General features: G+C 49.1%; 1 protein-coding gene across 1 annotated transcript; it reads left to right on the forward strand.

The window, feature by feature from the left end:
• The first annotated feature begins 18 nt into the window (after nucleotides 1-18).
• Nucleotides 19-11,521, forward strand: LOC144677031 (neurogenic locus notch homolog protein 1-like). The gene is made up of 8 exons (XM_078537302.1): nucleotides 19-42; nucleotides 958-1,174; nucleotides 6,401-6,494; nucleotides 6,849-7,014; nucleotides 7,761-8,062; nucleotides 8,247-8,394; nucleotides 8,999-9,096; nucleotides 9,565-11,521. The coding sequence occupies exons 2-8, from the start codon at nucleotides 999-1,001 to the stop codon at nucleotides 10,936-10,938; spliced, it is 2,358 nt and encodes a 785-aa protein (XP_078393428.1). The 5' UTR covers nucleotides 19-42; nucleotides 958-998; the 3' UTR covers nucleotides 10,939-11,521.
• Nucleotides 11,522-12,306: the final 785 nt, after the last annotated feature.

Genomic DNA, 12,306 nt, shown 5'->3' on the forward strand with positions numbered 1-12,306 from the left:
CAGGTCTGCCATGGCTCCCGTACAACATTGAGGTTGTGCAGAGTAAGTGGGAGTTTTGGGATCACCTTTAACCCCGGCCCCTACTGGTGATGAAACATGGAGGGGGGGGAGACAGGAAAATAATAATACGTTGTCCAACAGTATAATTAACGACATCTCAAAGGGCAATTCCTGCCCTGAGTTATCAGCTGCCAAATCATTAAGGCAAAAAAAAAAAGAATTGATTGGAGTGGTTGAGAAGTTGATGTCTTTGTAGTTGGGATCAGTTCGTAATTCCCGAGATTTTGACAGATTAATCCCGCTGTGCTAATTTGATGATCGCTAAATCCTTTCCCTTCGCGAGAGACGAGAGTTCGACTTTCTTCAAGTCAAAAGAAGAAAAAAACAAACAAACCCTAGCAGCGTTTTGGGACATTTTTCTCTCTTTAGTTTATTTTTTTTTTTGCAATTCTGATTACCCATCGTTTAACTGACCTCGTTCGAAGAGTTTATCACTCTGAGTGAATTGTAATTTCTTTTCATGTATGTGTATAAAACGTAACACTCGTGGTTTTCAACTCTGCACATACTCATAGTCTGTCTCCCTCTCTCCATGCGTCTTTCCATCTCCCTCTGTCCGTCTGTCTCTGTCTATTTCTATTTCTCTTTGTCTGTCTCCATCTCTCTCTCTCGTTCTTTGTCTCTTTCAATCTCTCCATCTCTATCTCTCCATCTCTCTGTCTTTCCATCTCTCTTGCTCTCCCTCTCTCTCACACACACACACACATGCGTCTCTTTGCTGCCCTCTCTCTCTCTCTCTCTGCCTCCTGCCCCTCTTTCTGTATTTCTCTCTCTCTCACACACTTGTCTCTCTACACTGCCCCCTCTGACTCTCTTTCTCTGCCTCTATGTCTCTCCGATTCTCTCCCTTTGTTTGCAGTCTGGTTTGATAAATTCCTCCTCCTGCCCTATCTCCAGGTGAAGATGGTCTGACGCCTCCTGCCGTTAACCTTTACCCCATGTATGTCATGGTGTCTGTGCTCATCTTCCTGGCCTTCGTTGGTATGGGGGTGCTGGTGTCCCGGAAGAGGCATCGCCAGCATGGCCAGCTCTGGTTCCCTGAAGGCTTCAAGGTCACTGAGACCAGCAAGAAGAAACGGCGGGAGCCACTGGGCGAGGATTCAGTTGGGTTGAAGTAAGTTGGGCTCTTGACCCATTCGCTGCTGGTCATTTATAATTGTTGCACAGAATAGAGGTTCGATGTAGGGGAGATTTCTAATCTATTTGTGTAACTGTCTAACAGACCATAACCTCCCTGTTTCAAATCCGTGTGTATTTTTAAGGTAATGTTCATACTCTGGGTTACAGCATCTTGGCAGGATTGGTCCCCTCTGATAGCGATGTCCAATCTCTCACTTCTAAAGGCTAACATAGACCACTTGGGCGGAATGGCCTGATTCTGTGCTGTAAATTAGATGTAATTCTATTTTACAGTCTTGCCCTACCTGTGAGAGCCTGTGTCTGAGGATGTGTGTGTATGTGTGTGTGTGTCTCTTTATGTTTGTGCCTGTGTGTGTGTGTCTTTATGTTTGTGTCTGTGTGCGTGTGTATCTTTCTGATTGTGTCTGTGTGTGTGTGTGTGTGTGTCTGTGTGTGTGTCTCTCTCTTTCTGATTGTGTCTGTGTGTGTGTGTCTCTCTCTTTCTGATTGTATGTGTGTATGTCTCTCTTTCTGATTGTGTCTGTGTGTGTGTCTCTCTCTGATTGTATGTGTGTATGTCTCTCTTTCTGATTGTGTCTGTGTGTGTGTGTCTCTCTCTTTCTGATTGTGTGTGTGTGTGTACGTCTCTCTTTCTGATTGTATCTGTGTGTGTGTCTCTCTCTGATTGTGTGTATGTGTCTCTCTCTTTCTGTTTGTGTGTGTCTCTCTCTTTCTGTTTGTGTGTGTGTCTCTTTCTGTTTGTGTGTGTGTGTGTGTGTCTCTGTTTGTGTCTGTGTGTGTCTCTCTCTGTCTGTCTGGGTGTTTTTCTCTCTCTCTGTCTTGTCTCTCTCTCTCTCTCTCTCTCTGTTTGTGTCTATATGTGTGGCTCTCTCTCTCTCTATCGGACTGAGTCTCTCTCTCTCTCTGTCTCTCTCTCTGTGTTTATGTGTCTGTGTGTGTGTCCATGTGTGTGTATGTCTCTCTCTCTCTCTGTCTCTCTCTCTGTGTTTGTGTGTCTGTGTGTGTATCCATGTGTGTGTTTGTCTCTCTCTCTCTCTCTATCTGCCTAGGTGTCTTTGTCTGGTTTTCTTCCTCTTATTCTGTCACTCTCCCCTCTTACCCTTTTATTTCTGTATGTCTTTATTTTCCCTTTGTCCTCCAGGTCTCAGGGTCATACGCACTCAGCCTTTCATCCCATCTCTTTCATTCAGTGTCTGTCTTCATTTCTAAATATCTCGATCCTCTCTCCATGCAGAATTATATGCAAACAGGCCATTCAGCCCATCCACTCTGTGTTGGTGTTTACCTTCCACATGAGCAGCATACTAATCCCATGTGCCCACTCTGTTCCCAGATCCCTTTACCCCCCTTTCCCTTCAATCACTCGGCTAACCTGGTTCTTAAATGTTGACCTGATCTCTGCTTCGCTCACTGACGCTGGCTGTGAATGTAACGACCTCAAACCCTCCCGCGTGGTGAGTTTCTTTGCCCCCCCCCGGTCCAAAATCTCTTAATATTAATTTTATACCCGTGTCCCTCGCTCTTACCCCCACAATCACTGGAAACAGCCTGGGCAGGATTTTTAGCTCGGTGGGCGGGCGAGCGCGATTGGTGGGCCTGGGAGTGGTGAGGAAACAGACCCCCAACCGCAATTGGCCCCCGGACCGCGATTTCGCACCGGCCGGCCAATTAACGGGCAGCCAGAGTCGGTCGGGCGCTGAAAAGCTCAGCGCTGCTGGGGTGTTTGGGGGGGGGGGGGGGGGGGTGGGGTGGGGGCGCTGACGTAAGCCCAGGGGGAGCGCGGAATGAAAGCTCCCTGAAGCCCGGGAGCTGAAGAGTTTAAAAGCAATCAATAAAGATTTTAAAACCCAGAAAAGAAAATGTCCACACTGTCGGATCAGTCACCTGCACGTGTGGCTGATGAAAATTCTGTCCAAACGTTTGTTTTTATTATTATGTAACGGAAACCTCATCCTGCCCTGGGAAAATGCGAAGTGCGCCTGGCAGATTCACCCCGTCCGCCAACCCCCCGAAAGGTTGGACAGACCGTGAAAAATCAGGGGCGATTGGGACTTTAATGGGCTTAATTACCCCCGTAATTGTCGGCGGGAACACTTCCGACTTTTGCGTGCGCCTGCCGACTGAAATATCGCTCGAGCGCGGGAATGATGTCGGGACGCTCGCCCAGCGTCATCACATGCTATTTCGTGCTCCAGCGGGTCAGGGGAGCGCCCGCACACCAAGCTAAAAATTTTGCCCTCTGTACCTTTCCTGTCCCGTCCCTTCATAACGTTAAACACCTCCATTCAATTAAACACCCAGTAATCGCCTCTATTTAATTACCCCTAAATCCCCTCTGTCCTCACGAAGACAGCCTGAATTTTTCCCACTTTATGTTTCCTTGGACCAGGCAGTATCCTGGTGAATCTGCTTTTGACCATCTCCAAAAGCCTCAATATCTTTCCTTTTGGGTGGGGACCAATAATGCATACACCCCCTGGCTGTACTCTTCCTGAGGTTTAGAAAGACTCACTATTACATCTCACTCTCTATTTTCTACATCGGTTGCCATCAAACCCAGTATCTATTAATGTTCTTTTGTCACATAAGATGCTGCTTTAATATACCCCATAAACAAATCTCCCTGATCTCCCCCTAGGTCACAGAGTCCCTTTTCCACTCAGGGTATAATTCATACTTTCCAAATCAAAATTACAACCTCACATTTAGTGACAAAGGAATTCTGTTTTCTGCTTATTGCCCCATCTTCCCAAAACCCTCAATGGCCCTCAGGATTACTCGCTCCTCCTCCTCTTTAAAGTATCATTTGTATTTTCAGACATCAATCCCACCCCCCACCACTGCCAACCAACCTGTTAATTCTCACTCACTATTTCCTCCTTTTCTAACCAGTTTCTAGATCCAGTTTTTCCACCCATAATTCCATACCCGTTAATTTTCACCAATAGGCTTCTGTGCGGTATTTTGTCAAAGGCTTTCTAGAAGTCCATGTACACCACATCCACTGCATTTCCCCTTACCACACCATCTGTTACCTCCTTGTTTGCTGCTTCCAATTATATTCTCCCCATAGAATCTTACAACACAGAAGGAGGCCATTTGGCCCAGCATGCCTGTGCCAGCTCTTTGAAAAATCTATCCAATTAGTCCCACCCTGTTCTTTCCCCATAGCCCTGCAAATTTTTCTTTTTAAGTATTTATCCAATACCCTTTTGAAAGTTCCTACTGAATCTGCTTCCACTGCCCTTTCAGGCAGGGCCTTTCAGATCACAACAACTCGCTGTGTAAAAAAATTCTCCTCATCTCCCCCTCTGGTCATTTTGCCGATTCTCTTCAATCCATGTCCCCCTGGTTACTGACCCCCCTGCCACTGGAAACAATTTCTCCTTATTTACTCCATAAAAACCCTTTCTGATTTTGAACAGCTCTATTAAATCTCCTCTTAACCTTCTCTGCTCTATGGAGAACAATCCCAGCCTCTCCAGTCTCTCCACATGGACTGAAGTCCCTCATCCCTGGAACATTCTAGTAAATCTCCTCCGCACCCTCTCCAAGGCCTGGACATCCTTCCTAAAGTGTGGCTCCCAGGATTAGACACAATCCTCCAGCTGAGACTTAATCAGTGGTTTATAAAATTTTAACATAGCTTCCTTGTTTTAGTATTTAGAATTTAATAATTTAAGTCTTTAATTAGGGATTCCAAGTCTTCACCTGTCACAGATATGGAATTAAATGGCTCTATACGTATCTGGGTTAGCATCTATTTAACTTATTCTTAAATGTTGACAGGGGCCTCCTCTTCAACTACTCTCAGTCCGACATCGCATTTTCTCACTCCTAGTAAAACTCTGAAATATCAATTCTGAGAGAAAAATATCAATTCTCTCTCACACACTCACTCTTTTTTTCCTCTCCTCGTTCTTCTGCACTTCACACATTCCATCTCTTCTTTCCCAGCCTCTCACTGTGACCTGGATTTTCACAGGGCCGGGGTGACTCGGGAAACCTTTTAAAAATGGCGGCAGGTGCCGATTCTGAGATTCCCAACCCCATTCCTGTGCTGTCTGATTTTCAGGATGTGGGCTGGTGTTCCTGTCAAAAGCCCACACCCAGCGCTCCCTCCGACCTGGCCGACTGCGTTGCGGAGAGAGGCATGCCCCACTCCTCCACAATTTTCATGGAGTCGGGCTGCGTTTTTAAGGAGAAACAGGTCACCGTCCCTCAGAGTAGTCCTGAACCATAGTCTGCATGGGGGAACCTTTTCAAAGGTGATTTTACAAGGTTCTCCTCATGCCCCCCATGCCAAGTTACACCCTCCGCACACACCCCTGGCCCCTCATTCCCCATAGGCCAAGCTCTGTCCTTTCACCCAACCCCTATTGCCTCCTAAGCGAAATGACTTATTGTAACATTGTATAAAGTTATGAATGAATTACTTTTTTAAAAGGCTTTTTTTACACACCCTACTGTCACTATAGAGTTAATTGGTTCCATACAGTGTAGAGTGGGTCAATGGGCATGAAGTGCCATAGCTTGGCATGGGGGGGCATAAGAGGCCATAGGGAGTGTGTGGAGGGTGAGGGGGTGTAATAGGTGAGGGCTGGAGGGCCTTTGTTTTTTTAATTTTAACTGGAATTCCACAGCACCAAGATAGGCCTTTTAAACAGCCTGCCTTGGCACAGAGCAGCCCCTGTGGCTCCCTCCAAATCTTTTCCTGGGTCGACTGACCTGACTCCACATCGCACCCAACCCCCAGCAATAAAGATCCTGCCTTTGCCCGCAATTTTCCTCAGGCGAACGGGCAAAGCTGGGAATTTTCCTGACTCCCGCCACCCACCTCAAGGATGCAAATTCAGGCCAATGTCTCATTCTCCCTCCCCCTCTCTCTCTCTCCCCCTCACCTCCCCACCCCCCACCCCACCTTTCTCTATACTATTCCTGTCCCCCCTCCCTCTCCCCCTTACTCTCACCCTCCCTCTATTCCCTGCCTCTCCCCTATCCCTCTCACCCTCCCTCCCTCTTCCTGACTCTCTATCCTTCCCATCCCCTCACCAGTCTCTGTGAGTCACTGGCCGATGCCTTCTCGCTGGATTTGAGGCTCTGTTCCCTGATAAATGATAGTCACTACGTCTTGTGAGTAAGTGATGAGTTAACCAGAGGAATCACGAGGTCACTCATTCCCAATATGAACTGTTCACAGGCCCTTGAAGAATGCTTCCGATGGAGCACTCATGGACGACAACCAGAATGAGCACTGGGGCGATGACAGTGGGACTGACACCAAGAGATTCAAGGTATGGATTCTGCCCAATATGATCTCCCTGCCCCCAACCTCGGGGGTAGGATGTTGAGGGGTAACTGTCCCAGCCAGTGTGGGCAGGAAGGTCCCAGGCCCAACCCTGGCGTGGGCCATCAGCTGATCCCAGCTGGTGGGTTTGGGGAAGGGAAACTCAACCAGGTTATTCTGCTCCTGAAGGTTGTTGAGCACCCGTATCATGTTCCCCAGTCCCTTCCTTCTTCCCCAGTCCCCCAGGTTAACCCAGTCCATCTGGGTCACCTCTGCACGGTCTCTCTCTCTCTCTTTCCCCTCTCTCCCCCTCTCTCTCTCCATATGTGATTGTTTTGTTTATGTTTGCACTCTCGGACAGTTTGAAGAACAGGCAATTTTGGTGAACCGTGAGGACCACACTGACCACAGGCAGTGGACACAACAACACCTGGACGCTGCGGATCTCCGACTCCCCACCATGGCCCCCACCCCTCCACAGGGTGAGATTGAGTCTGACTGCATGGATGTCAATGTCAGAGGCCCAGGTAGGTTACTGGGTCGAACACCATATATAGAATATTAGAATGCACTGTATATATTATATATATCACACTGTATATATTACATAATAATAGATAATAGTAACCGTAGTGTTTTGCTTTTGGATAACACACTGTATAAAGTATATGATAATACACTGTGTATATTGTATAATAACACACCGTGTGTTACTGACAAAAGGCTGATTTTTTTGAGAAGGATTCAAGGGTTTGGTGTAGGGTCAGGATTAGGGTCTTTGGATGTGTATTGGGTTTTGGGTTGGGGGTTGGTTTTGGGTTGGGAGTTGGGTTTGGGGCGTGGGTTGGGTTTGGGGATTGGGTTTCGGGTGGGAGTTTAGGGGTTGGTTTTAGGGTGGGGATTGGGTTTGGGGTGGGTTTAGGGGTTGGTTTTGGGGTGGAGTTGGTTTTGGGTTGGGGGTTGAGTTTGGGGTGGGATTTTGGGGTTTAGTTTGGGGTGGGGTTTAGGGATTGGTTTTGGGGTGGGAATGAGGGAAAGGTTTGGGTTGGTGGTTGAGGTTGGATTTGGGGTTTGGGGTTTTGGGGCGGGGATGGTGTTTGGAGGTTGGGTTCGGGTTGGGGGTTGTGTTTGGGTCGAGTTTTGGGGGTGGGTTTGGGGTAGGGTTGGGGGCCAGGAATGAGCTGAGATGTGGGTGGGCATTGGGACGAGATTACCATCCGGTGATATGCAGCTGTTACTGACAATCATTCTCCACCCCGGTTTGTCCCCACAGACGGGTTCACCCCCCTGATGATCGCCTCATGCAGTGGGGGGGGTCTGGAGTCAGCGAACAGTGAGGAGGAAGTGGACGATGCCTCTGGCAATCTCATCTCAGATTTCATCTACCAGGGTGCCAACCTCCACAACCAGACAGACCGGACGGGTGAGACTGCCCTGCACTTGGCCGCTCGCTATGCCCGTTCTGACGCTGCCAAACGTCTCTTGGAATCCAGCGCAGATGCCAACATCCAGGACAACATGGGCAGGACCCCACTCCATGCTGCTGTGGCTGCCGATGCCCAGGGGGTTTTCCAGGTGAGTTCAAGGCCTCTGGGGACCACTTTCGCCAAAATGTCATGAGACTGGAGTTAAAACACAAGGCCAACCATGGTCAGGTTTTAATGAGAGAACAACCTTGAGGGGCTGAATGGCCTCCACCTGTTCCTGCACTCTCCCTGTGCCAATGTTTCTGATCCGTGTTTTATTGCCTCTCTGGCAGATCCTGATCCGAAACCGAGCGACTGATTTGGATGCCCGGATGCACGATGGGACCACACCCCTAATCCTGGCTGCTCGCCTTGCCGTGGAGGGAATGGTGGAAGAACTGGTCAATTGTCACGCTGATGTCAACGCCGTGGACGACTTCGGTATGAGACCCATTGCTCATGTCACCAAACTGCGGGGTAACGGAAGCACCATGGTGTGGGCAGGGCCCAGGGGCTGGGGGGAGTTCTAATTGGACCAGGTGGATGGGTTGGTGGTGGCTGATTGGGAGATGGGTTGTTGGGGTCAAGGATCGCTGATTGGAGGTGGGAGGCAGGTTCAGAGGTCACTGATTGAATGCAGAGTGTGGGTTCGCTGTTTAGAGATCTTATTGTTAAGAGTTCTCAACCACCGACCCCACACAGAGTTCGCCCTTGGTGTTTCAGAGCATAGACCACATCCATGGCGGTAACAGAAATATCCCGATGTGCACTTGAAACACCGTAGCATACAGGGCTACGGGCCAAATGCTGGAAAATGGGATTAGAATAGACAGGTGCTTGATGGCCGGCATGGACACGATGGGCCGAAGGGCCAGTTTCTGTGCTGTGTAACTATGACTATGACTCTATAATAGTCTTGTGTTTAGCGTGTTCTGTGTAGTTGTTTGCTGTCTAGAGGCGGAGTGTCAGGGTCAGAGGTCACTGATTGAACCCTGAAGTCAAGCCTAGGGGCGCTGGTGCTGACGGAATGTGTTTCTGTCCCCAGGGAAGTCGGCTCTGCACTGGGCAGCTGCCGTGAATAACGTGGAGGCAACAATGGTCCTTTTAAAAAATGGAGCCAATAAGGACATGCAGGACAACAAGGTAAGGAAACTGGAGCTATACTGACACAAGGCGTGGGTGGGGAGACAAGCGGCAGGGGACACAGGTAGACCGGCACAAGGAATTCAAGATAATCAGCAAAAAAACCAGAGGTGGAGATGAGGACAGAGTTTTTTTTTTAAAAATGCAGCAAGTTGCTGTGACCTGGAAGGCGCTGCCTGAAAGGGCGGTGGAAGCAGATTCAATCATAACTTTCAACAGGGAATTGGAGGAATACTGGAAAAAGAAAAATTTGCGGAGCTATGGGGAAAGAGCAGGGCTGGGATTGGACAAATTGGATAGATCTTTCAAAGAGCCAACACAGGCATGATGGGCTGAATGGCCTTCCTGTGTCGTATGAATGGATGTAACTCATGGTTACCTGATGGGTTTTAGTGTGTTTGACTTTGTAAATTTGTCTGGCGTTGACCCTTGTTAATCTCGTTCTCCTATTCCTCCGTCTCCCTTCAGGAAGAGACTCCGCTGTTCCTGGCAGCCCGCGAAGGGAGTTACGAGACCGGCAAGCTCCTGCTCGAGCACTTTGCGAACCGTGAGATCACTGACCACATGGACAGGCTGCCTCGAGACATTGCCCAGGACCGTATGCACCATGATATTGTCAGGCTGCTGGACGAATACAACCTGGTGAGGAGCCCCCAGGTGCAGATGGGGCCCAACGCCACCACCCTCTCCCCGCCAATCTGCTCGCCCAACGGCTACGTGGCCAACCTCAAACCAGCCGGCCACAGCAAGAAGACTCGGAAGAACAGTACCAAGGCCGGGAGCAACAAGGAGTCCAAAGAGGTCAAGGCAAAGAGGAAGAAGTCCCAGGATGGGAAGGGGAGCCTGCTGGACAGCTCAGCTGTCCTGTCTCCTGTCGATTCCATGGAGTCCTCCCACACCTACCTCTCGGACGTGGCCTCTCCTCCTCTCTTGACATCACCGTTCCAGCAGTCGCCCACCATTCAGCTCAACCATTTGCAAGGGTTAGCCGGGGACGGGCACCTGAACCTGGGCCACTTGGGCATGGGCAGCAAGCAGGAGATGGCCCTGAGTGGGACCAACAGGATGGTCTTCGAATCGGTGGCTCCTCACCTCTCTCATCTCCCCACTTCCAACGGGCAGCCTCTGGGCAATGCTTCGATGGGCATGAACTTGGGGGGTGCTGGGACTATAAGCGGTCAGTGCGATTGGCTGGCCCGGATGCAGGCTGGAATGGCCCAGAATCCTTACAACGCCATGAGGAACCCAGTCCAGGCGCAACCTGGGGGGATCCAGCAGAACCAGCGCGGCTTGATGACCTCCTTACGCAACGGCATACCCAACACGTCCTTATCTCAGATTGTAAACTACCAGGGCCTGACCAACAACACCAGGTTGGCACAACCCCATCTGATGCAGCAGCAGTCGCAGGGCATGCAACCACTCAACACCATGTCCAATGGAAACACTCACCCCACAAGCCAAAGCTACTGTAGTGCAGATTCGCGGCAGAATGATTTGCCCCCGATGGGAGGAAACACCCTCCCCATCCACATGGTTTCAGCTCAGGAGACCCAGCTGGTCCAGACAGCAATGCCAACCTCTGTGAGTCAGTCAATGGCCACCACCCAGTTCCTGACTCCCCCCTCACAACATGGCTACTCCTCCTCTATGGACAACACACCAAACCACCCGTTCCCATTGGCCGATCACCCTTTCCTCACCCCCTCCCCTGAGTCACCTGACCAGTGGTCCAGCTCCTCACCGCACTCCAACATGTCAGACTGGTCAGAAGGAATCTCCAGTCCCCCAAACAGTATGCACTCCCAAATGGGGCACCTCTCTGACCAGGTCTTCAAGTGAAACCCCCACCACCTCCACACCCTCCTCTTGCCCCCCCAAACCCACCCTACCGTATCGACCCCATTCCCAGGTTCAGGCCGCTCAGTGACACAAGAGGGGAAATAGCTGAAGCTTCTGACGGGACAATGGGAGAGCCTTTGATTGGACTTTAAGAAACTGTTAGTCCAGTTTCTGTCTGATGTAGGGTTTTAGACAAACGAGGAAGGGGCAGAGTTTTGTTCTTTGCTTTTGTTTAATTTATTTATGTACTTTCTATTTTTACTGCGTTTTTTTAATTTAATTCATCGATGGGTTTTATTTGTTGGTGTTTGAGAAGCTAGCTGGCTATTGTGTGGCTGCTGATTCTCCATCATAACCCTGGGTGGTTAGAGACTGTAGCTTTTGTAGAAACCTGACACTTTTTAAAAAACAAAAATTATATAGCTGGTATTTGTGTCAATGGGTTTTCAGCCAAATGATTTGTTGCTAATAATTAATGTATAAAATAGTGTGGCTTATATTTATGAGTTCTGAATCTTCTACAGAAAGAATTAAAAATGAACTGTGTAAATGTGTGTGTATACGCTCACCAGAACACTCTCTCTCTTTCTCTCTCTCTCTCCCACTCTCTCTCTCATTCTCTCTCTCACTCTCTCTCTCTCACTCTCTCTCTGACACTCTCTGACACACACTTATATCCACGCTCATTCGCGCACTCGCTCACACACAACCATTCAATTCTTTCACGCGCTCACGCTCACACTCAGGCACACACAAAGTCACTCTTGCATGATCACACTCTTGACACACTCACATACACACTCACTGCTGTGCAGTCACTTTGACACCCAGGAGGGGGTACTGTGAGGGGGGCGAGTGCTTCAGCTGCATATTGAATGGCAAGAGTTTCAGAAGACGGCCACATCTGGAGCAGTCACAGCAAACTGCACATTTGAAAATCGTAGGCAAGTTGAGTTTTCATTGTTATGGTGGAGCCACCCTGAAGATTCTGACCTCATTTTTGTGATCTCAGCCCCTGAAACGGAACCCAGGACAGTGAGCACTTGTGATCAAAACCAGGAGAGATGCATTTAACTTTTGTTTTTTGTAACCACCTTGCTGAAAACATTCGTTTATCTGAATTATTTCAATAATGACACTATGTTTTTTTAAAAAAAAATGGCACATAAGTTATTCTGGGTGGGAGGGAGATACGAGGAAAGGAATAGAAAATGAACGGTTTGGGCCGTGTGAACTAGCGGGCGAGTTCTACACCCAAATTTATCCCTCCTCCACACCGTCGGCCCTGTCACTCCCACAGCCCCCACCGCCCCCCACCCCCCAATGCATATTTCCCTCCCCCCTCAATTTGACCACCTCTTGGAAATT

This window comes from Cetorhinus maximus, unplaced genomic scaffold (assembly GCF_964194155.1).
Source record: "Cetorhinus maximus unplaced genomic scaffold, sCetMax3.hap1.1 HAP1_SCAFFOLD_2144, whole genome shotgun sequence".
In the NCBI taxonomy this organism is placed as follows: Eukaryota; Metazoa; Chordata; class Chondrichthyes; order Lamniformes; family Cetorhinidae; genus Cetorhinus; species Cetorhinus maximus.

Bases quoted from the DNA above. Each gene is read 5' to 3' on its own strand.
- LOC144677031 (XM_078537302.1), top strand. From the start codon at position 999: ATGTATGTCATGGTGTCTGTGCTCATCTTCCTGGCCTTCGTTGGTATG. The intron at 1,175-6,400 runs GTAAGTTGGGCT...AACTGTTCACAG, and splicing joins GAGGATTCAGTTGGGTTGAA to GCCCTTGAAGAATGCTTCCG. The intron at 6,495-6,848 runs GTATGGATTCTG...ACTCTCGGACAG, and splicing joins CTGACACCAAGAGATTCAAG to TTTGAAGAACAGGCAATTTT.